This window comes from Carassius auratus, unplaced genomic scaffold (assembly GCF_003368295.1).
Source record: "Carassius auratus strain Wakin unplaced genomic scaffold, ASM336829v1 scaf_tig00215194, whole genome shotgun sequence".
In the NCBI taxonomy this organism is placed as follows: domain Eukaryota; kingdom Metazoa; phylum Chordata; class Actinopteri; order Cypriniformes; family Cyprinidae; genus Carassius; species Carassius auratus.
In genome coordinates this window covers 42,323-68,966 of record NW_020527976.1, presented here as the reverse complement: position 1 = coordinate 68,966, position 26,644 = coordinate 42,323, and the positions used below count along the sequence as shown (strand labels likewise).

General features: G+C 36.5%; 1 long non-coding RNA gene, 2 pseudogenes and 4 gene segments (V, D, J or C); all 7 read left to right on the top strand.

The window, feature by feature from the left end:
- LOC113093872 (Ig heavy chain V region 914-like) overlaps window positions 1-26,644 on the top strand; it is a 32,908-nt gene that overhangs the window by 5,599 nt on the left and 665 nt on the right.
- LOC113093869 (Ig heavy chain V region 5A-like) lies at window positions 1,698-2,239 on the top strand. The segment is given in 2 exon segments: window positions 1,698-1,825; window positions 1,917-2,239. Coding segments are annotated over 2 exon segments (351 nt in total).
- Window positions 3,701-3,908, top strand: LOC113093870 (uncharacterized). The gene is made up of 2 exons (XR_003287921.1): window positions 3,701-3,771; window positions 3,859-3,908. It is a non-coding gene; the product is annotated as an uncharacterized LOC113093870 (long non-coding RNA).
- On the top strand, window positions 18,526-19,091 carry LOC113093865 (immunoglobulin heavy variable 3-30-3-like; annotated as a pseudogene).
- Window positions 20,224-20,920, top strand: LOC113093868 (Ig heavy chain V region 914-like; annotated as a pseudogene).
- On the top strand, window positions 22,194-22,665 carry LOC113093867 (immunoglobulin heavy variable 3-21-like). The segment is given in 2 exon segments: window positions 22,194-22,266; window positions 22,353-22,665. Coding segments are annotated over 2 exon segments (369 nt in total).
- Window positions 23,844-24,486, top strand: LOC113093866 (immunoglobulin heavy variable 5-10-1-like). The segment is given in 2 exon segments: window positions 23,844-23,925; window positions 24,017-24,486. Coding segments are annotated over 2 exon segments (384 nt in total).

The window sequence follows — 26,644 nt, the reverse complement described above, 5'->3', positions numbered from 1 at the left end:
GGAGAGTGACTGTAATGACGCAAGTAGCTTTGCAACAGAGCAACCATTTGAAGTAGAGGACTTGTCTTACCTACCTCCACCTGAAGTGGAGGATGTCGAGGTTTCTGTTCATATCAATTCGAGCAACTGGCTCAAACTGTGGTCTTAACTCCCGGATCGCGTCGCTTTTCAGCGCGAGCTGTGTGGAGAAGCCCATTTCCACCTCCATTGCGTTGGAGAAGCAATCCCGTGCAAAATGCAGTTTGCACACTCCAGCTCTAGGCGGGAACTCAAAGTCTTCCAGGCCAATTGCATGCAAACACTGGCGCCTAATTTTAAAGTCTGCTGGAAAACTATGCATTCCAGCAGTGCTGTCACAACCAGCAACACACCTATGTACCATACTGACCACTGTACTAAATACAGATAAATCTATGATAACTTGAATATCTAAATAACTATATAATTGATATGCTAAATAGATGCTATAATCCTGATCCTGATCGTTTTCAATACTCGCAATTCCAACTCCTGACTCACTACTGTGATTTTGACGGAACAAGATGGTTTTATACTGCCAGGGGCGTGGTAGTTCGTAGCAAGGGGCACGGTGAGCTGGAAACTGCTTACGTCACCTGCCACCGCTTACATCACTTGCCACCGCAACATCCAATAGGAAAAATCAACTGCAGTAGCCACCGTACAACTTGAAGAGGGCAGCACTCAGACATTTTTACACCATATATTGTAGAATTAAAACACTTTATACTCAAATGTCAAAAAAGTTACTCGAAACAATGAACAGCACTAATAAAGCCCCATTCTTATAGATCATTAACTAAAAAAAGTTGGTTTAGGGTTTAGTTACTCTTTAATCTTTGATGAACATACTGCTGATATAACAATAGAAGAGCACTCTGCCAGATTAAAATTTCAGCAGATCAGTGATCTTATAGGATTAATGCAATATATTAAAACATATTGCCAACATAGTTATATAATTTATATATAACTATTTAATATAACTATACGCAAATTATATTTACAGTCTTTCCAATGTAGGTCCAACAGATCCACTTTCAGATTGAGGGTTATTACAGTCAACTAAAACTAAAACCATAAAAAAATAGAGAAAAATCATTATTGCATTAAATAAAATATGTTAACAAAAATAAAATATAAAAAAGTAAACTTTGTTTCAACTAGCTGTTACTAAAATAAGTAAAAGTGTAGATAATAAAAATACATATACAGACATTTACAAAACTGTCAAAAAAGTAAAAATAGTAAAAAAGAAATTGTTTATATATAAATATTATGTGATGTAAATAATTTGACGTTTGTAGAGCAAAGAAAAAAATAACATTTAATTTATAAAGTTCAATGTTATAAATATTTTAATGAGAGAAATACATTATAATTTTGTCACTTCTAGGTGTTCAACTCTTTTTCAAAAAACTCTCAGTGTTAGTAATGTTTATAAAAGATCCCTGTTATAATAATAATAACATGAGGAGTATTGAGTATTGCATGATTAGATAATGGAATAATACAGTTGACTTTACATGATCGTTGCTCATTGACTCTTTCAATGTCAATAATGAGTTAGATTCAAACCTAAAAGCCTTGTTTAAAATAATGTTCACAGGGTTATGCACGTGAAGTTCATTAGCTCTGTATGTTTATGTAAATTTCCTGTTGTATATTTAAGCAGCAGGCATGAGTCAGTTTACACATTCATCTGATCACTAGAGGGAGTGAAGAATCACTTCAGTTCAGTCAAACTGTGCTGAGAAACAAACCATGATCTCTTCATCTTTAGTGCTGCTTCTGGCAGTCATATCCTGTAAGTTTAGTCTGTTTTCTGTGTAATTCATAATTTTGTTGATCAAAAGATCATGATCTCTTATTAACAGATATTATTTGATTTGATACAGGTATTGATTCATATGAACTCACTCAGCCTGAGTCTCTGACTGTCCGTCCTGATGCCACTCTCACTATCAACTGTAAAGTCTCATATTCAGTTACAAGTGAGCATACAGACTGGATTCGTCAACCTGCAGGAAAAGCTCTGGAGTGGATTGGAATCATCTGGAGTGATGGAAGCTTGTACTACAAGGATTCTCTGAAAAGCAAGTTCAGTATCAGCAGAGACACTTCCAGTAACACAATAACACTGCAAGGAAAGAATATGCGAGCTGAAGACACAGCTGTGTATTATTGTGCCAAAGAAACACAGTGACAGACGCCTACAGACTCCCTGTACAAAAACATCTTCATATCACAAATAAAAATTGTTTCTAATGACTTTCTGGTTTTTAAATGTCATAATGAAATTATAGACATTAATTCAGCTTGTAATAATGAAATAATTGCATCATTTATCACCAAGTAATGTGTCATTTGAACCAATATAAAGAAAAATCCTGTGCACTTGTTTATCATTCAGTTCATTGCAAGCAAATGTGCAATGCAGATGGAAGGAGGAGTTAATGGAAAACAGTAATGTGTTTTCTTCTTAAGCTGCAACAAATAATGTGTCTGTATTTGCTGACAGCACAGGTCGGACAATCATTTGACAATTATGATAAAAATGAATTTACTCTTCTAAATATTATTTTTACATGGTCAGTAAATAATGCCATTTTCTTAGATTAAATTTAATTTACTATCGTCAGCTTTAGATTCTGTAAATGTTTTGGTGTATTCACTTTGTTTTTTTTCCCCTCCACAGACATTCATTGTCAGTCCTTCACTCTGAAGCTGTGGTAAAAAGACCAGGTGAATCTTTTCAGCTGTTCTGGACATCCTCTGAATTTTCATTCAGTAACTGTGCTGCAGCTGTTGTGAGAGAAATCCCTGGAAAACACTGGAGTGGATTGCATTCATGTATCCAGTTTTTATAAACCGGAACAAAACAGCAGAGACTTGTGAGGCACAATTGTTCTTTCGATGGCATTGACAGAGCAAAAACAAAGATAATTGCAATACTGACAAAACTAAATTGTAAAGTTGCTCAGTATTATCTTGTTTACTGAACTTTTGTATATAAGTAAAATCACACTGGAATTCATGTTGTTTTTCCAAAACATCAGCCTGACTGTGATTAGACAGATCTGTGGCCTAGTAGGAAACACAGTTCTGCTTAAATATTGAACTGTTCCTAATATTTTATTGTTTTTAATACATTAAATAACAAGTATTAAACTAAATTTGTTTGTTGAATATGAGTTGTGCTCATGCTGTTTCATTAGAGGTGTCTGATATTTTTGGTATATTCATTTATTTGCCACTTTTTCAACTTTCACTATATAATTTTGCTGATAAGCATCAAATTATAAGACCTAGATTTATGAAGAGGTTCCTCAAATTTACACTACAAATTGCTATAAAAGTGCAGTGTTTAAAATGATCAAAAATATTATTAATAAAAAATAAAAAAACAAATAGGCAAAAAAATAAAAACATGTATGCATCTTGGACGACCAATAAGAATCTCTAAATAAGCCTCCATATCAAAGAATAAAAGTTTATATTTATATTAAGAATGCATTTATTGGACATCTAAAAACCTGATGGTGCAACAGGTTATACAATATATCAAACAGACTAAAGATTGAATGGCAAAAGAAGTTTCACATCTTGGACAACAAAATGACTATATGCAAATTCTCCGTCTACTCCATGTACTAAAGCAAAGTGTGTCTTAGGCACAGAAGGAGAAATTCACATCATTTTTAATCATGATCTTCTCATCAGCTCTATTACTGCTGGTGGCAGCTGCATCATGTGAGCTTGACTGATCTTTTATTCTATCTATATCAGTGAAATAAGCTTCTGTTATCTAATAATACATTATTTTATTGTTATTTTCAGGTGGTGTTTTCTGTGTTGAGCTCACTCAACCTTCATCTATGGTTGTGAAACCTCAAGAATCATTCTCCATCTCCTGCAGGATTTCAGTATCAAGCTATTGCATTCACTGGATCCGTCAACCCACTGGAAAAGCACTGGAATGGCTTGGATATCTTTGTAGTGATGGTAGCACTAACATTAAAGACTCAGTGAAAAACAAGATCAGTTTCACCCAGGACACGTCCAAAAACACAGTGTTTCTACAGGGGAAGAATTTTCAGACTGAGGACACAGCTGTGTTTTACTGTGCCAGAGAGTCACAGTAAATAAACAAGCCACAGCTCTGTACAAAAACCTGAACACATGAATCAGAGATACATAACACCAGGGGCATTTCTAGACTTTCATCAGCATCCAACACCAGTCCCCATATAAATATTCTTACAGAGTCATTTACAAGCTGTGCCAGTATACAGTAATCATTAACACATAAGGATTTATTAATCCATTCACACATTTCATTCAGCTAAAAATGCTTTAAAAATATTACATAGTCATTTAACACCTATGAAAAGTTTTCTCATAAATGTCACATATTCAAATTTATTGTCACAAATTTAACGTCACATATTAATGTATTTACATTTTTTATGCACATGTAAAAGAAGAATTGAGGCTGGAGGAGGAGTTCATGCAAAACTGTAATGTTTATCTCATAAACTGTTTCTGTTCACTGATTGTATGTGTTTTTTGTTGAAGAGCATCATTAGCAATGGCAACAATAATTAATTCAGTCCTTATACTACTGTTTTTAAATGGTTTGTTGTTTTCTTAATAATAATAATATTACTGTAAATACTTTTAGCAAGCAAATAGTTATACTTTTTTTCCCCTGACTTTTCAGTTTATTATATTTCTTTCTCTTCCACAGATATTCATTGTCAGACCTTCACTCAGTCTGAAGATGTGGTAAAAAGACCAGGTGAATCTTTTCGTCTGTTCTGTACTGCCTCTGGATTTACTTTCAATGGCTGGGCAGCTTTAGTGAGACAGGCACCCGGTAAAGGACTGGAATGGGTTTCAACTATCGGCACGTCCAATTCTCAGAAGCACTATTCCCAGTCAGTTCAGGGAAGGTTCACAGTGTCCATAGTTGATTCCAGCAGTCAACTGTATATACAGATGAACAGCCTCAAGACTGAAGACACTGCTGTGTATTTCTGCGCTAGAGAATCACAGTGAATGAGTTCAGTGTCAAAGCAATACAAAAACCACCTTCACTGTTGACTTCACTGATGCTCCAGATGTACTGTTCCTTTCCAAGAGGTGGCGCTCTTGTCAAGCAGTTTTTGTTGATGTTACAAATGTCACTGAATGAATGTTAATTTTCTTGACAGAGAAATAGGCAGTCCAATTTATAAATTCTAAAGAAACACAAATAAACATTATGCATTTCATTTAAGAAAGAAAAAAGTCCATGAGTACATCAAAATAAATGAATGTGAGAAAGAAATTAACTACAGAAGAATATTTCTGTAGTGCTGAGATCTGTGCATTTTTCATGCACTCATTATAAGGAATAAAGACTTTTGTTTAATTAGATTTTACATCTTAATTTTTTTGTAAAATAGGTGTCAAGAAGAAACAAACAGAAGATATTTAATGATTTTTAATGGCTCATTTACAAAAAAGACTTCAGTGTTGTCATTTAATTTAGGGGAATTTTCGTTTTGTAGTTTGAATTTAATTTGTTCACTAAAAAGTATTGATGCAAATTTCCTTCCTTATGTAAACTGGTGCATGCGGACACAATAAAGAGCTCTTTAAGTCCTGCGGTCTAGATAGAGTCACAGGTCCCACCTGAGAGACAGAATCATGTATTTTAGATTATTGCTAATGATTTTATCTACAGCATCCAGTGAGTAACAGTATCAACACTATACTACGGGTTTATTAGGGAGTCTTGTAGCTGCTACTATTTAGAATATGTTCAGAGGTTTTGTGACAAAAATGTGCACAACTCATTTCAGTTAATGACAGTGTTTTCAAATGTATGTTCCCAGGTGTTAATTGCATTGAGTTGAATCAGCCTGCTCTCATGGTGATAAAACCTGGAGAATCATTGGTAACACTTTATAATAACTGCATGCTATTATTCATTAGTTAAGCATTAGGAAACAGTTAATAGACATTTATAAGCAGTTTATAAATACAGATATAAATGCTTTATACCTGATTAAAAAGCATATCTATATTGTATTTAATAATAGTTTTTTCATACTTAATGATCAATGTATCATTTCTAAATTAAGTATAGCATTATTTACACACCAGTTATTAAGGAGTTGTCAGTGGTTCATAAGCACTTAGAAATTGTAAGTAAATGATTAATAAATATTTAAATGTGCATTCATACATCTTTTTATTCATACATATAGTAATAGTTACTTATAGTGTTAATAAATGGTTTATTAACATGTATTTCTACTGTAATTCAGGGTTAATTCATGTAGTTGATAGTTAACTATTTTTGTGAGCTCATCTAAAGTGAGGACTATTTATGCCTTGTAAAGCTTTTACAAATGAGATTTAAAGGCTGTTAATATTTCTATGTTCTGTATCACTGTGTTGTGTTTGTTTCCGTTTTTTTTTTGTTTAGAAGATAACTGAGCCTTTAAATATCGTTTATAAATGCACAATTACAAGGCATAACTAGTCCTCACTTTAGATGAGCTCACATAAATAGTTAACTGACCACTACTAAATGCTTTATAACTACCTGAATTTACTACATTTCTTGTGATCTTATGAATCACTGGCAACTCCTAAATAACTGGTTTGTAAATAATGCTATACTTCATCGAGAAATGATAAATTGATCATGAATAAAGTATGAAATTACACATTATAGATATGCTTTTAAATCAAGAATAAAGCATTATTTTGTATTTATAAACTGATTATTGCTGTCTATTAATGCTTTATAAATTATGAATTATCTGTTTACTAATGCTTAATTAATGATTAATAGTGTGCAGTTATTATAAAGTGTTAGCGAATCATTTTCCATCGGCTGTAAGATCACTGGATATTCAGCATCAGGAGGTGGCTGTACTAACTGGATACAACACTCAGCTGGAAAAGCGTTGGAATGGATTGGCTGGTTCTGTAGTTCTGGAGATACAGGCACCAGTGACACAATGAAGAATAAGATCAGTTTCACTGCTCAAACCTCCAGCAACACAGTCTTCTTACGAGGTCAAAGCTTTCAGACTGAGGACACAGCTGTTTATTATTGTGCATTCAATACACAGTGACAAATTGCCTGAAGACCTGTGCAAGAATTATTATATTCTCTGCATAGACAGCTTGGAAACACAATGCAAAAGTGTTGTATACAAATAAAAAGTGCCTACTGCTGCATTTGTTATTTGCTTCTTCCATTTATTTGATCTTTAACTATTTTTTTTCACTAAACATTGCAAACTTTTTAATCAGTCAGGCAATAAATGAATATTATTTAGTCATCAGTGCTGACAGAACTGCATGTGTCTCAATATTTGTTTTTAAGAAACACAATACAATTCAGAAATCTTTATTCTTTCTACTTTTTTAATCACTGCAGGAATCATATGGCATAACGGGGAATTTCAACTTCCATTCACACAAGGTAGGTGGTAGGTCTTGAATATTTAACAGATATACAGAAAATGTATCTTAATTTGTTTTCGACCACAACATCAAAGGTTGCAGACTGTATTAAATACACTCAGATTTTTATTTATTTATTTTCAGTGTTGGTCTAGTTACAATGTTACAGAGTCACTGAGAGTCCTGGGGCCTGTTCTTCGTACGTCGCTAACTCAGTTTGCTGGATTTGAATGTTGACGATTTGGCGTGATCTTGGATCGTTTGGTTCTTCGAAGCTCATCCCGGATTTGCTGTCATAGCAACAGGTCCGTAAGCTTAAACCTTCTCGGGAGCAGGCATATTTCATGTAAACAGGATTAGATCTCTTATTTTCATACAGAACTGATACTCAAAATATGTCTGATACCACCGCTACTTTATTACAAGAGTATCGTTACTGATCCAAGGAAAATAATTTAAAATAATAATCATTTAAAAAATTAATTAAAAATAATATAAAAATGCTGTGTAGTCCATAACAGCCTACTATAGACAGCCAGTTTTACTCACTGATATATTTATTTGTCATAAAATTATTACTTCATAATTGTATTAGAGTCTTACACACATGCTATACAGATAATAGAGTTGTTCATTATTTTGAGTGATGACTGCTATTATAAGAGTGGCTTGATGGAGCGCAGGAGATGAAGATAACATGATATTGACCCCTAAGAAACTTTCATTAATGCTGTCACCTAACAAATCAGTCCAAATATAAAATGAAATGAATATATAATTTCTACATTGAAAAAAAAAATTAAAGGGGGGGTGAAATGCTCATTTTCACCCAATCTCCTGTTAATCTTGAGTACCTATAGAGTAGTACTGCATCCTTCCTATCTCCAAAAAGTCTTTAGTTTTATTATATTTATAAGAGAAAAATAGTCTGTGCCGGGTTTTTTTTCAGAAAAACATGAGCATCTGGAGGCGTGACGTGTGGGCGGAGCTAAAGAATCATGAGCGCAAGTAGGCTTTTGCGTTGAGAGCGTTTGGAAGTTGTGACATTACCGTGAGGAAAAAAAAACATCATCCAAATCAAACCATGGCTAACAGTCAGATTCAGCCATTTATTTATGATCCAGAATCAGATCCCGAGGCTGAAACTGAACGAGAGCAGCAGCAGCAATGACTACAGCAGGAAATCTCTATGTGGTATGTATTGAAACTGTATATATTTGCTTAGCGGTTTGGAAAATGACTAAGTTCCACTTTATGTCGTCTTTTTTTTTTTTTTCTTTTTTTTAAAGGTGTACAAGGTTTACTTGTGCTTACACGCCGATAGCTAAGTTAACAACACAGAGATATTTGAAGCAGTTTTACTCACCGCCTGCGGTTCCAACACACGATCGTGACCCTTTTTCATTGGGATTGCATCATCCTTAAGAAATAGAAGATACGCAAATCTGGCGTCAAACTGCACCTTGTTTGTAAAACAAGCATCTTCGAAATGCAGGGAACAAACAAAAACACTTGCACAACTCCGTTGATGCTCTGTAAAAATAAACTCCGTCCACTGGTCCCTTAATGCTGTTTTTTTTTTTTTTTTTGGTAATCTGTGCAGGGTTGTCTTGCCCTCGCAACCAAAAACACACTTCTTTTGTGACATTTCGCGACGCTCTCGCTCTGATCAGTGAATGTCTCTGCTCTCAGTGCTCTGCTATATGGGAGCGCGCGCTCTTCCGGCAGAACTGCCCTTAGGACCCATACAGTATAAGTGAAATTCCGCTCCATTTAACGTCAAACAGACCCATACTCGAAAAAAAAAAAAAAAAAAAACCTTTCCGTAACTTGTGACAAACCGGAAGGAGTATTTTTGGAACAAAAGCACTCCTTCAAACGTACAACATCATTTTTGAAACTTTGTCCATGTTTAGCATGGGAATCCAACTCTTTAACAGTATAAAAACTCAGTATGCATGAAATAGCATTTCACCCCATTTAAAGACTGCACAACTATTATAAATTGCGAATCTAAATAATTGGGAATCATGAAAAAAAATTCTAATAAAATAAAAACATTGTCTATTATCTGTTTCATGTATCTATTATAACATTTATGTAGTTTTGTTTGCTTGTTTGTCAAGTTTTTCGTCGGGTGTCATTTTAAATTATATGACGTCATTACATTGCCGTCTTGCCACCAGCCAATCGCTGCACTGCTGATCATGGTTTCGAGTATCGATACATATCCCCTTTTAAGCCAACACATGAACGCGCAATTATCTCAGATAATTCAATCCAGCGATACTAATCATACACAACAGGTGTGTTCGAAGAACCCAATTAGCCGGATCATGATGAGCACGATGATATCATCTTGGATGTGTCATTTGATCTCGGATGTAATAAGCGACGTACGAAGAACAGGCCCCCGGTCAGTCAGAATCTGGGATGGGATGGGACTACATAGAAGGAACAGCTCCTGGGCGATGGCTTTCTTGGTGGCTTTACGGAGGGGGATGGCCTCAGGGTAGCGGGTCGCATAATCCACGATGAAAAGGGTGTGTTCATGCCCCTGGGTGGACTTCGGCAGCGGCCCCACCAGATCCATCCTGATCCACTCGAAGGGCACCTCAATGATGGGTAGCGGTATCAGCGGGCTGGGGGGAGGGGACCAGTGTGATGACCGTTGGCAGGTTGGGCAGGCCTGACAGAAATGCCTGTCTTTGGCCTCTAGGCCCGGCCAGTGGAATCAGTCCTGGATGTGCTGTATTGTGTTCTGAGCTCCCAGGTGGCCTGCCATAGGGTGTTCATGGGCTATTTCCATCACCGCTTCCATCTTGCTGCGAGGGACGACTAGCAGGATTCCCCCCTCCCCCCCCTTGCTGCGTGACACAGTAAAGCCATTTTAGTCATAGTCATTTTCTCCACAAAGTGAGGAGTTGGGTGGGGCGCTGGCTGCAGCTCTCACCCTTCCGTGACCCTCACTTGGGCCCAACAGTGTTTTAAGCGGTCATCCTCATGTTGCTTCTTGGAAAACCCCCCGGCCCCAGTCACCTGCTGGTAGAGATCAAAGTAGAGGTTAGAAGTTGGAGGGGGTGACTCACCGTCCTTGGGGCTGTCCGAGGCCTGCAAGACGGGACGCCTTGGGACTTCTTCAGGGTCTTCCGGGTTGGGGGGTTCCCGGCGGGACTGGCAGGCTGAGTGACGGTGGCGAGTAAGCAGTCGAACCCCGACCCCGAAGCGTGAAGTATGCCCGTTGTGCCTCTCCCGTTAACAGCGGGGCCACGATCTGTGCCCACTCTTCCTTGGGCCATGCCTCCCGTGTGGCCACGGTCTCTAACATCTGGAGATACATCGTTATGTCATATTGTAATGTCATCATGGGCAGCAACTGCATTTCCTGGACATGGGGTCAGGTAGCAGAGTTTGTGGGGCCGTGGCCAGACGGAGCGCGGCGAGCTCACGTTCGGTTTCCCCTTGCCGGGAGGCCATGTGCTCCATAATTTGCTGCTGGTGGATGCTCACCTTGGTGAGGTGCTTCAGCAGTTCTTCTATCTTTGGGGGAAGAGCGCCACCTGGGGAAAACAGAGAAGGTGTGTGAGTCCAAGGGGTGAGGAGAGAAAATAATCCAAACCAGTCCAAAAGGGGTAACACCGCGTGTGGAGGGGTCGCCTGTGACTTCTTCACTGTCCTACCCACATTCTCCAACAGTGTGGGTCAGTGCTTTCCCATGTGTGGTGGGGCTGGCAGTCACACACTGCTCTCTGCAGAAACAATAGAACATAGGGTTAGCCAAGTCTTGTGGAGACATCTCTCACCTCTGCGTTCGTTTGCTGGGTTTATGTAGCCAGAGCTTGATGGGGAGCAGGTGTGGCCGCTCAGCCTGTGACGAGCAGGTGCAGGTGCGACTGCTCGGTTTCCTCTTATTTCCGCTTATTTTTTTTTTAAGCTCAACGGGAATCATTTAAGATTTTTTAAAGGGAATTTGAACAGAATCACTGTTTCACGGCTGGTCACGGAGACACTCTGTGGTTCAGTGAACGAGCCGTTTAACATCAAATCTGCGCTGGATACTTATATCCAAACTATAGTGAAACACTATCAATTAGCACAGTAACAAGATCGGCAGTTTAAGACATTAACTTGTAAGCACAAAACACAAGATACTTCTCTTTTCAATATGAATAAGGCTTTATTAGATAAATCTAAGACATATAAACTAATCTAACACATAAACGCACGCACTCAAACATTCACACAAGTAGCAGGAAGATCGAAAATTAGGGAGAGATGAGTTTAAGAGAATGGAAATATGGAATCCCAAGTTTACAGCAATACGTTAAATTGCATAGACATGAACAACCATCAATCACGTAATTAGCCCTCGAATTGAGTTCCTCAATGTGACTAAAATTATATTAGATACACCAGCACAACAAATATCTGGGGATACATTGCCTCTCGTTTCCTGTGAAAGGGACTCCCGTTGAAAGGGGTATCCCGGTGTCGCTGATTGGCTGGAAGTTCAGTAGTGGCTGAAGTGACGTCTTGGGAAGCCCGTGGTTGTTGGGTGTTGGCTGAAAGTGCAGAGTCGTGTGCGCTGGTTGAAGTTGAACGGACACCCGAGGTCAGGCGTCGGAGACTCGATGTTACAAAACTTAACTCAGAACACGAAACTCTCAAACGGAAAAGAAAAGAAATAAAGTTTGACGAGACTAGGTTGTGTTCCTTCTCATCGTGGCTAAGTAGCAGCAGGCGAGCAGGCTGAAGCATGCAGGAACCGCGCTCAAAGAACAGTGATGAGAAACAGCATGGCTAGAAGCTACAAGCTAGCAGAAGCATAGCTAGAGACTAGAAGCAGACATGGCTAATAGCAGCAGCATAGCTAGAGACTAAAAGCAGATTCTAAAAGCAGACTAAAAGCAAAGATTTTACGATGTCCTCAGTTTTTAGCCTGTTGGCCACACCTCAAATGTTGTCTTGACCAATCAGATGTTGTCTTGGCTCGGTGGTATCATAAATCATTTGTTTATCTTACCAAGCATGTGGTCCGAATTTTCCTGCCTTGCAGGGTTTCATTTTGGACATGATTCCTATTACACGAATATGATACATGGGACAAATAAATTATTGTCTGGACAATATCAAGCAAGTAGATTCAATCACACACATACCAGACATGACTATGTATCCTTCAGCTGTCCCATAGTTATTAAAAAAAACATACACAATAAGTGATTATAACATGATAGTCAAATGTGTGGGTTACACATAAATGAATATGGAGTGAAGCGATGGACTGATTCATTTATAAGTCTTTTTGAGTTCATTCTGGTCCATATATCTGTACAAAAGAAGTTTCTTTGCCATTCTCTTGACAAATACTTCTGTGGAGACAAAATCCCTTCCCCCTTAGGAATTTCAGTCTGGTTCTGCTAGGTGGGGGGAAGTCAACGGAAGTGTTTAACTCATGGGTTTCCATGTGATGTCCAGCGTTGCATTTCAATTACGAACAACAAATTTGACACCAAATTTATCTTCTTCGAATTGAAATTGTAAATAATTCAGTGCTTTAAGTGGGCCGGTACGCACCGGTACTCAGTACCGCCACTTCCAAATATAGCTCTCCGTGCGCCCAGAACGTGCTTTTAGCATACCGGTACGCTCATTTGGACATCTGTTTTAATAGAGGTTTCAATCTTTTTACCTGCACTGCCGATTTTCAGAGCGCCCTTCACAATGCAAGCTTCCTAATTCATCCCACCGAGAGCAGTAACTACATTACCCATTCACCCTTAAGTTAAACAAGTGAATAGCGTATGTGTCGCTTTTCCCACTGTTAAGTGTCAACAACTCAACGTGGCCGGAGAAGGTGTGTGAAATTCATTATGAGTGTACACCACACTCGGTTCGGTTAAAATTTATATACAGTTAACAACACTTCATATGTTCTCTTGGCTTCAGACTCTGAATACTGCAAGAACAAGACTCAGATGATTCAGAATCAGATGATTCGCTGACTGACACCTCACCAAGTCTGTATGATAACATTGCAGGTCAGACTCAAGCTAATGAAGTAATGCAGCTCTTTCAGGTAGGGTGACCAGACGTCCCTAAAAATTTTGGACAGTCCCGAAATCTAAACTGTTGTCCCGACTCCCGAATCTGACCCTAATTGTCCTGAAAATTATACTAAAGCAAAATCTTCAGTATTTATTGTCTGATAAACATTAAAAACTGTCTGCCGAGGTTGAGTCGTCCTGCAGCCAGCCCCCGCTGGCTGCTCATTGGCTGCAGCATCTTTTTTCTAAGTTCTAAAAAATAGCTACAGTAGGCGGCTAGGCACAAATTTAGATATTCATTTATCTAATTAATCTATAGACTATGCACAAAGACAATATGATCTTTTTGTCCCCTTTTTGTTTTAAAGCTTGATGAAGAGAGCGCAAGTTGCTGCAGCTGCGAGGAGGACAGTGATGCACGCGTACAGGAGTGATTGACAGTTCGCGGCACTGTGTACAAAAAATACTCCGCTACACAATTATTTCGTTATTTTCGTTTAAGCTTATTAACGTTAGCATTACAGAAAGGTCTGATTTACGCACTGTTACAACAGTCATTGTTTTATTTTTTATTTTTTTTTATTTTTTACAATGACATTTGAGTTCATGATTTTAATGTTGCTGTTTCTTGTGGCAGACTGAAGAGTAATGACAGACGGTTGATCTTTGAATAAAAATGTGTTTAGTTAAGGTTTGAAATTCATTATCTTTTATTATAGGCTACGAAGTCTAATATCATAAGCCCCCCATCCCGTCACCCAAGATCACAGACACCCCCCTCCCCCCCATTAATAAAATAGGCTACAATAGAGTACCGGCACCTCTTTTGGGCCACTTAAAGCACTGAAATAATTGTTCTAGTGGTGTTAATGTTGAAAGCTGTTGTGTGAAAAATTTGGTTGGTCATCTTGCTTGGTTCTTGTGGCACTAGAACTGATTTATGACTTCCTGAGGAATTCAGCTCGTGTTTCAACGCACAGTTTTGGTAGACTCTTTAATTTGTCTGGTTCGACTCATTTCTCTTACAAAAATAACCATAAGAACTAATATCAGGTCATAACATCAATGAAAATCTCAGAACCCGATGTCAGATGGAATAGATTGGATATTTTTACTGTTCCAGCAGCAATCATGTAACAGATTCTCTGAAAATTAAGATTTAACACTGAGGACACAGCTGTGTATTACGGTTCTCGCGATACACTGTGCTGCAAACTGACACAGAAACTGTAAAAAAATCTGTCTCTCCACTGAACACATTTTTTTCAAAAACAAAAACAAACAAAGTACATTGGAGACCCTTTTCATATTAAACATCTTATGATATTATAAGGCAAAATCAAAACAAATAAATAAATATTAAACACTAAATGGGCCAGGTGATGTTATACTTTGTAAATAAATGTAGCCTTTTTTATTAAATATATCTGCTAAATATGGCCTGTGCTGCCAAAATGAGTCACAATGTGCAAATTTTCAAAAATTATACATTTTTATTTTCACATTAATTGATGCTGACAAAAAACTCAGTGTATTTTGTTTGAACACACCCATTTCTGTGTGTCCCCAAATATATCAATGCAGACTCAACTGACATATTTTCTATTTAAAACTAGTAAATGAGTGATTGATCTGAAGATGAGAGACAATGTTTTTTTTAATGAAATTTCCGGGGATTTATTTAGGCAGTTTTACAGACTAACAGACATAAAATCCAATCCTGTTTTGTCAGTATTGTAACTGAAAATACTAAACAAAAACAATAATCCACATGTAATCCAAAACAAAATCATCAGTTAATGTCTTATGTAGCAAAAGCTGCGTGTAGTAACATTTTTGAAAATTCAAATTTTTGGGTTATTGGTCAGGTTCTCATCCACATGAACACTAAGAATTCCCATAATATACATAACAAAAACAGAATGTATCATATTAAAGGAATAATTTACCTCAAAATCAAAACAATGTGTCACAATGTCTTTCCAACTTTATAGGATTTTACTTCTTAAAACACAGAAATGCAAGTTAAATGATTCCAATAATAAAATATTTAATGGCATTTATTTAATCATTTTTGGACTTTGACAGAATCAAACCTCTTTTATATTACATGGAAAAAAAAGCAGCCAGAATATTTACTTTTCTGTTCCACAGAAGAAAGCAAGACAATAACAGGACAATTAATAATTAATGACAGAATGATAATTCCTTAGAGAATTGGTAATTGTTTATTTAATATTCACGTTGATAATGCAAATGATACATTAGGACTTGCGTTTACTGACCTAATAAACTCCTTTGGAGTCAAGCAAAATGTCACCGGGCCCACTCATCGTTTTAATCATACACTAGATTTAATTATATCGCATGGAATCGATCTTACTGCTATAGATATTGTACCTCAAAGTGATGATATTACAGACCATTTCCTTGTATCGTGCATGCTGCGTATAACTGATATTAACTATATGTCTCAGCGTTACCGTCTGGGCAGAACTATTGTTCCAGCCACCAAAGAAAGATTTGCAAATAACCTGCCTGATCTATCTCAACTGCCAATTGTACCCAAAATACACACGAATTAGATGAAATTACTGACAACATGGGCACTATTTTCTCTAATACATTAGAAGCTGTTGCCCCAATCAAATTGAAAAAAGTTAGAGAAAAACATACTGTACCATGGTATAACAGTAATACTCACTCTCTCAAGAAATTAACTCAAAGTCTTGAACGCAAATGGAGAAAAACTAACTTAGAAGTTTTTAGAATTGCATGGAAAAACAGTATGTCAAACTGCAGCGCTTTACAACCATAGGACAGGAAGAGCTAAATAAACTTATCACTGTATCTAAACCAACAACATGTTTATTAGATCCTGTACCCACTAAATTACTGAAAGAGCTGTTACCTGTAGCAGAAGAAACGCTTCTCAATATCATAAACTCGTCGTTAACTTTAGGACCCAAAACCATTCAAGCTGGCGGTTATCAAGCCTCTTATTAAGAAACCAAAACTAGATCCTAGTGTACTGGCAAATTATAGGCCTATTTCAAATCTTCCATTTATGTCTAAAATTTTAGAGAAAGTTGTGTCTGCTCAATTGAGCACCTTCCTGCATAAAAATGATATGTATGAAGAATTTCAGTCAGGTTTTAGGCCCCACCATAGCACAGAAACTGCACTTGTTAAAATTACAAATGACCTGCTCCTTGCGTCAGACCAAGGCTGCATCTCATTTCTAGTCTTACTTGATCTTAGTGCTGCGTTCGACACCATAGATCATGACATACTCATAGATCGATTACAAAACTATACAGGTATTCAAGGGCAGGCTCTAAGATGGTTTAGATCCTACCTGTCCGATCGCTACCATTTTGTTTACTTAAATGGGGAATCATCTCATTTATCATCAGTAAAATATGGAGTGCCACAAGGATCCGTCCTAGGTCCCCTTCTATTTTCAATATATATGTTGCCCCTTGGTAATATTATCAGAAAATACGTAATTAGCTTCCACTGTTATGCTGATGATACTCAGCTATATATCTCAACGAGACCAGATGAAACTTCCCAATTATCTAAGCTAACAGAGTGTGTTAAAAATGTAAAAGATTGGATGACACACAATTTTCTCCAATTAAATTCGGATAAGACAGAGATATTAGTTATTGGACCAAAAAACACTACACAGAATCTTGTAGATTACAATCTGCAACTAGACGGATGTACTGTTACTTCCTCTACAGTCAGAAATCTGGGTGTTATATTAGACAGCAATTTGTCTCTTGAAAATCATATTTCCAATGTTACAAAAACTGCATTCTTCCATCTTAGAAACATTGCCAAGCTACGAAACATGTTATCTGTTTCTGATGCAGAAAAGCTAGTTCATGCATTCATGACCTCTAGACTGGACTATTGTAATGCACTTCTAGGTGGTTGTCCTGCTTCTTCAATAAACAAGCTACAGGTCGTCCAAAATGCAGCAGCTAGAGTCCTTATGAGGTCAAGAAAATATGATCATATTACCCCAATTTTACAGTCTCTGCACTGGCTACCTATTAAGTTCCGTATCAGTTACAAATTATCATTACTTACCTATAAGGCCCTAAATGGTTTAGCTCCAGCGTACCTAACTAGCCTTCTACCACGCTACAACCCATCACGCACCCTAAGGTCACAAAACGCTGGACTTTTGGTCGTTCCTAGGATAGCAAAGTCCACTAAAGGAGGTAGAGCTTTCTCACATTTGGCTCCCAAACTCTGGAATAGCCTTCCTGATAATGTTCGGGGTTCAGACACACTCTCTCTGTTTAAATCTAGATTAAAAACACATCTCTTTCGCCAAGCATTCGAATAATGTTTCTTTTTAATTGTGAGTGTAGTTGCATCTGTTCAAAGTTGCATTTTTATTCATTAGCTTGGTTTAAACTAATTTTACTTTGTTGGATCAGCAGCTATGCTAATGATGTCTGTATTTTGTTTCTATGTTTCGCCACGGGATTTACATCCCGTGGTAACTAGGATTTAAACAAGCTCCAGTCTGGATCCAGAACACCTGAGAAGAGATGATGCTGACCCTCAGAGGACCCCAGATGATGCTAACCTTGAATCAACAAACAGAACTAACAATTATTGCTAAATGTGTGACTGAATCATATAATAACTTGATAATATTGATAGTTCATCGTCTAGCTGACTACGTCTTGTATTATTATTATTATTTTTTCTAAAATCCTGTCAAATGTGCACAAACTACTAGCTACTACTAAATATTGTAGAAACATAATTTTCTGTAAAGTTCAAGTTTCAAGTTTTATTTGTATAGCGCTTTTTACAAAATAAATCGTTACAAAGCAACTTTACAGAAAATTATGTTTCTACAATATTTAGTATTAATATTTAATATTTATTTATTTCGCTATTGTTTCGAGACTGTCCTTTCACCAGCCGTCACATCATCATCATCATTCAGCCTTCATAAACCATGTTCTCTTCATTTCTCCTGCTGTTGCTTGCTGCTGTGTCTTGGATAAAACAAACAGTTTTTATTGTAAATATCCATATTTATAATTCTACATGTTGTTTTTATCCACAGGTATTGACTGTCAGGTTGTGCTCACACAGTCTGAACAGTCAGTAGTCTCCAGGTGCTTCCTACAAACTGACCTGTGCCTGCAGTGGGTTTACTGTTAGTAGCGCTTACATGCACTGGACCCGTCAGGCACCTGGAAAAGGACTGGAATGGATTATTTATTATTATTCAGATTCTAATAAGAGCACAGCTCAGTCAGTTCAGGGCAGATTCACGGCATCTAAGGACAGCTCTAATCTCTATCTGCACATGAGTCAGTTAAAGACTGAAGACACTGCAGTGTATTACTGTGCAAGACACACAGTGGAAGCACAAATACAAGCACCTGTTCAAAAACTCATCATGAGAAACATGATGGTGGGCTGAAGATATGTTGGTAATGCAATATGAAAAAGGGGAAGAGTCTCTGAAGTGGTATAAGGCCTGTCTAAAACACCATCACACACAGATCTTATAAGCCTTACCCCACAAAATAAACATGACACTGAGGGTGTACTCACACTAGCCAGTTTGAACCGTGCCCGAGTACGTTTGACCACCAAAGCGCGGTTCGTTTGACTAGTGTGAGTGCTCCGAACCGTGCCCGGGCGCGGCTCAATTAGCCGGCCCTGGCCCGCTTGGAAGAGGTGGGCCAGAGCACGGTTCAGTTGGACTCGGGCGCAGTTCGCATGAAGTGTGAGTGCTAACCGTGCCGGAGCACGGAAAAGGACGCGTTGCGTCACGGTTTTGCGACGCTCCAAAACCAACATGGCAGGGAAAGGGTCGCTTTGGTCTACGGCAGAGGTTGCAAAATGCATAAAAACTCAAAAATGCAAAGTCCTTGCTGCCCTTCAGCTGGTACCTTGCAAACATCCTCATACGAGCAGCACGATTACGTGAAAATTTTCACGCCACTAAGGCAACACATCTGTTTAACAACAGGCTGTGAGAGGGCTGTGGACCACCGTGGACCAAACGACACAAAATTTTCACGCCACTAAGGCAACACATCTGTTTAACAACAGGCTGTGAGAGGGCTGTGGACCACCGTGGACCAAACGACACAAAATTATCCACAAAGAAAACAGAGCGATGGACTCCATTGTGTTCAGAGAGCGCGGCTTTTCCTGTTTATCCCGAAACCATCGCACCATAATGATGTAAGCGTGCTCCGGCACGAATGCTGAAACCCTATATGTGAGTGCAGGCCAGAGGGGGAGTGGGGAGGGGGGACAATCGTACTCGGGCCCGGTTCATGGCAACCGTGCCTAGTGTGAGTACACCCTGAGACATTAATCTAAAGATAAAGAACAAAATAAAATAAAAAAACCTTACCTGCTAACCAGAAACTGTTTGAAAAATGACTGAGCAATGCTGATGATAAATAATTAATCTTTCGTCATGTTAGGTCAATATCAAATAACACACCATGAGAAAAAAGTAAAATAATTTACATGTATAACTCAGTTATTTATATATAAGTGAAGATTTTCCCCTTGTCTACTGTAATAATTCTCAGATTACTGCATTAAACTACAGATCTGCAAACCTGCAAAGATGCAAATAATTTTGTGGTCAAAACATAATTTCAGTGTCTCCCAGACTCAAAAACTGATAAAAGCTAAACTTTCAGTCAGTGCATGTGTCCAGTGACAAACATCTGCAGTGTAACTGTCACTGTTTTACTGCAGAGATGGAGATGCTACTGTATGGACTCCTGCTGATAATTATTTCATGTGAGAAACTCCCATTAGTTCTATATTACTGTTGTAGTTTCACTCTTCTAAATGATCTAACATGATTTGTTTTATCTTTTTCAGCTGTTAGTGGTCAGTCTTTGACCTCCTCAGATTCTGTGGTGAAATAGCCTGGAGAATCAGTGACTCTGTCCTGCACTGTGTCTGGATTCTCAATGAGCAGCTACTGGATGCACTGGATCCGTCAGAAACCAGGGAAAGCACTGGAGTGGATTGGATATATAGACGGTGGCACTGGCACTACTTTTGCTCAGTCTCTACAGGGACAGTTCTCCATCACCAAAGACACCAGCAAAAACATGCTGCATTTAGAGGTGAAAAGCCTGAAGATTGAAGACACAGCTGTTTATTACTGTGCTAGAGGCTCACAGTAAGACAAAAAACAGGAGGGCTGAACAAAAACTACTGACCCCGTTACAAGAATGAACTTAAATATATTAAAATATAATGCTGCAATCTTGTGTTTAGAGTCTTAACCAAGTTGTTACTCTCAGGGCATATTAAATTATGAAAAAATAAAATTTCTGTTCTGAATCATTGCCAAAAGCTTTTCACAACATAGTAATTTGTTTATTCATTAATTAATTCATTAATAAAGCTAAATTAAGAAATTAAGCATAGGCCCACCTTTTACCCTGTTCTACAACTAACCACTGGCAACTAGGATGAGATTTATATGGGCAAACACTTCTGACTATTCCTTCAGAAAATCGTCCCCTTGGAATTATAAGGTTCTATCTGACATTTTTGTCAAAATTGAGTTATTCACATATTCTTATTCTGTAACCATTTATTTACATTATGTGATGTTTTATTTTAAGTTGTGTATATTTTGGGATTTTTTATTGAAAAAACAAAAAGGTTCTATCTACAGAAGTCTATGGAACACAAAAATTTTAAAGCTCAATATCTCAAAACTACTCAGAACGCAGATAGAACCTTATAATTCCAAGGGGACAAAATGTAAAAGTCTAGGATGTTTTGTTCCAAATGAGTCATTACTGCATGATTTATGAGTTTATAAAGTTTTAATCGGTGTAACAGTGGAGGATATACATCAGCTATGCATAAATAAACAAACGCTATGCTAAATTTGTATGTAAATGTAAATAGATATATGTGATCTCTGAGGGTCCTAGAAAATGTTTCAGCACACTTCACTTTTTATAATTAATACTCAGGGTGTTTTAGAAATTGACGTAAACTTGAATAAATCAAGAAAACGTTTATACAGTGCTTGTGTGTATATATATATATATATATATATATATATATATATATATATATATATATATATATATATATATATATATATATAAATATATGTTAATGTTGAATTCTGAAAATGTTGAATTATATTCTAGAATTTATTTGAGCTCTATAACAATCCAATCTATGTGAACATTTATAATCAGTTATATATTCAGCACATCAATATCTTTGAATGATAATCTTTCTAACAGATTTTCAGTCTAATCAGTGCAGAATCAATGATAATAGTAGTAAAGAAGCATCTTCATTACATGGTTGTGTTTATATTATCTTTTGTGTTTTCCTGTGTCTTTTAAAGAGTGTTCTTAAATACTGTTAGTTGAATTATATTCTTTGTCAAGCACATCATTACAGCCAATATGAGACACTACTATGTCTCTGAACTACTCCCTATAAACATACAATATATTTAAAGGCAGACATAATTATGAAGGTCAATAAGGTCACAGAAAATGTAAATGTACCTTTAGGGGGCACCCTATGCAAACTTACTTCTCCTCATCCTCTTTAAAAAGCCTCTACTCCGTTGTTAGTGACGTTGATACTTCAGCTTGCTCTTTTCATAACATGACAATGGATATTGTTTCAAAACTGGGTTTTATCTTCATGTTTGCTCTCACAGAATGTAAGATTGTCTTAAAAACCTGTTGATGATCAGACTTATTTGTGTGCACTGTTGTAAATGTTAATGTTGAACTGTTTGTTTTTCAGTCTGTTGGTGTCAAACACTGACTGAGTCTGAGTCAGTGGTCATTAAACCTGGAGGATCTCACAGACTCACCTGTACATTCTCTGGATTCAGTAGTGACCCAGACTTAGCTTGGATCAGACAGACTGCAGGAGGAGGTCTGGAGTGGCTGGCATACATCTCATCTAGTAGCAGTTATATATACTACTCTCAGTCTGTTCAGGGACGCTTCACCATCTCCAGAGACAACAGCAAGAAACAGATGTATCTGCAGATGAATAATATGAAGAATGAAGACACTGCTGTATATTATTGTGCAAGAGAGACACAGTGATGAATACAGCTACAGCACTGTACAAAATCTGAAAACAACCATATAAACAGCTCAGTGAGCTCACAATACAAAACCTCAGTGAATAAATTTAATTAAACATCTAAATAATTAGATTTATCTTGTACAACTCTATCAAATGTCTTCAGGAGAATTTGCATGGAGGCACAAGTCATACAGTATGGACAAATTGTTTGATGTTTTTGGTGAAGCTCTCATTATTTACTTTTGTTAAGAGTGTTTAATACAACAGCAAGGTGATTATTATTAATCTTAGCTGAATTTTTCTATTTGACATTACAGAATGTAGGGTCGAGGTTTGAACCCAAGTCCCTTAGACAAATACTGAGTATATCCTGCCTTACAGTTTTACAAAGAACTACTAGGAAATTATTTTTCTTTTTTTTTTCTTTGGTCATTTCTAATCTCAGGAAAATCTATTTCTAACTTAATGTAGTTGAAAATATTTATATAGTCACAGAAACAGATGGGATCTCAGAGCATGTTGTTCACATGGACAGTTGCTAATGGCGTCTCACGGATTGAAAACACACAACACCTGGTTTTTAAAACAGTCTATTTGCAGAATTGAAATAAATGAATAAATAAATTAGACATTGTTTCCATACACACAAGCTGACATTCCATAATTGTAATTTGAGAACCTGAAAAGCAATGCAATCACTTTTGAAAAAAAGTAAAAAAAAAATAATTTTAACATTTACTTGAAGAATGTAATAGTATTAATACATTAACAAATGTTGAATAGTACATTATAGCAATTATTCACTGCTTCCACAAGAGGGACTCCCAAACTAACAGTGAAATCGTGACTTTGTCTGAAAATGTAAATTGTTGAGACATATATTATATACCTTTTTGTGTAAAATAATTAAATTGTAGAGACAAAAAATTATATCACAAAAAAGTAATCAAAAACAGAGCTAAGAAATTAAGGTCAAATTAGTTTAAAGTAAATGTGGTTAAGTTGGAGTTCACGTGTAATTCTTCAAGTATTTCAGTAACACCTCCTCATATTTCTACCCACATCTTACTTCAGCACTTTATATACAGCTCAAAAATGTTGCATATGCAAATTCACTCTCCACTTCACCTGTATATAAACACAATTCAGCTCAACAACTGGCAAACATTAAATGATCATTTCCATACACCCGTATAGTTACAAAGCAGTCAAGGTTTTTTTTTAACAATGATGTCAAAAAGCATTTGTCTGTTCATTATTGTAGTGATTTTAACTCAAGGTAAGTTTGACATTGTCTTTATTAGCCAATAGCATTCAATACACTAATGGATGCTCTACATCAATGCAAGCTATTTATTTTTATTCCACAGGTATCAGTGGTGATGAAATCCGGTTGGATCAGTCGTCTGCTGAGATAAAGAGACTTGGAGAAACAGTGAAGATCTCCTGTAAAATATCTGGTTTTTCAATGACAAGCTACTGGATGCACTGGATACGACAGAAACCAGGGAAAGCTCTGGAGTGGATTGGGGGAGTGAACTCTGGCAGGAGTTCTAGCTCTGATTATCTTATTTATGCAGACTCCATGAAAAATCACTTCACTATGAGTGAGGACGTGTCTCAAAGTACACAGTATCTTGAAGCCAAGAGTCTGAGAGAAGAGGACACTGCTGTTTATTACTGTGCTCGACAGACACACTGACTCCATCTGATGAAGCAGCTCTACAAGAACTGACAGTAACTGAAGTGAGAAGATTTCAATTAGCTTGATACCTCAATCCACATGAACATTACAACAAATTTAATCTTGATTGCAATAAAAATGTGTACATTTTAGCTTTCCACCTTCAAATTTGGATAGTTTTCTTTATTTATTTATTATACTATTCTCTCATTTCTAAAGTCTGTAACACTTTATAATAACGTTCAGTTATAAGTAATTTATAAATGATTAATTAATGTCATTGTTATTGAACTAATCATTTACAAAACATAACTACACATTCTTAAATGATTCATATGTCATAATTTAACATTTTAGTAATGTTGTGTTTCATAGAAGACAGCTGTCTATACCCTCACCAGTCAAACATACTATACACAGCAGAACACACTACTAAGTGTTCAACTCCTGTTGTAGATGCTGTGTAAATTCATGAATTTTATTTATGCGTTTCAACATAATCTATAACAGGTGTTGAACACGTTGTAGTGTGTACTGCAGTGTAAGTGCTGACTGGTGAGGGTATAGACAGCTTTCTTCTCTGACACACATGGAGTCTTTAACTCTGTGCACCTGATGTGAGCTTCAGTGGAAGGTTAAACCAGTTGAGAGGTTCATTTTCTCACTAGATCCCACACAGAACACAGGTCTGTGCTGATGAGTGAAAGGATTTAACACAAGCAACTGGAATCACCTGACTAAGGCATTTATAAATGTTTATCCACTTCAAAACACATTAATTACTCTTCTTAAAAAAATAGTGCTCTAGCATACCTACAGGTTTGTGCTTTTGAACACAGACCTTACAACTTTGACAATATATCATATATTGATTATTTACTAATGGCTTATTCATAATTTGTTCATGATTAACAATTATTGAGATAATTATACAAAACAATTTTGAGATAAATACTTAAATCATTTATAAGTGATACATACTGTATCAACTAATAACTTATAAGCCCTCTACTAATGATCTGTTTGATTAATTTATTGATTTTAACTTTATTTAAGATAACTTACAACACATTTGTAAATTGATAGCACACCATTAATGAAACATTTATGAATGTATAGTCATGTTTTGTAAACGATTTGTACATAATTAACTACTAACTTATATGTTACTTATAACTGAATTAATAAAACATTACTAAAATGTTAACTTATTACTTATTAATCATATATGAAAGTGTAGTCCTGTTTTGTAAATTATTAGTTCACCATTAACTAATCATTTATAAGTGACTTATAACTCAATATTATTATAAAGTGTTGCCACTAAATTATTTTTTTCTGGAATAGAAGATGTGATTCGAATCTAACCTAAATAACATTATAATTTTGAGGTATGGAAAAACTTGCATTTTTAGTTTTGGGTGAACTATATTCTTACATGTATTATGTATGTGTGTATTTCTTTTTAAAATCAAAATGTTGATACGTATGTTCAAATTATGTAGATATACAAACATTTTTTATTTTATTTTTTTTGCTTTGATTATTGAAGGGAAGCTTAAAAGTTAATTTAAACTCCCCTGTCCTCTCTGTCCCACTCCAGCCTCCTAAAGGATCTTTACCTAGGCCTTAAAATGTCCAACCCAGCACCAGTCCTCCAAAGTCACTGCAAACAGACAAACTACCTAAAACACCAATCATAAAAACATCTAACATTTACTGCAACCACACCAACGACAGTAACACCCTGATTTATTTACTAGTATGCCAGAATTAGTAACAAATATATTTGAGTTAATGCAATTTGATATGTGCTTTTGCATTTACATTTACATTTAATCATTTAGCAGACGCTTTTATCCAAAGCGACTTACAAATGAGAAGAAATTTTGGAAACATATTGTACAATAATTAAATAAATAAAGCATTAACTCATCAAGTCAACTTAAATATTTGTACATATAACTTAGATAAAACAAAAAAGATTTTTTTTTTTACTTTACAGCAATGTTTCACATTTTTACCCAGTTATTACTAATTCTTACATATAGTGAAGAAATCAGGCTGTTACTGTCATTGATGCAGGTGCAGTAAATGTTCGAGGTTTTTATGATTGGTGTTTTTGTTAGCTGTTAGTTTGTGCGTTTACAGTGGTTTTGGAGGACTGGTGCTGGGATGTGGCATTGGAGTAGGACAGAGACAACAGCGGGGTTTAAGTTCACTTTTAAGCGTCCCTTTAGTCATCAAAGCAAAAAGTAACCTTTGATACCACAGAAAACCCCTGTACTGCCCTAAAAACTAAATAAATTGTGAA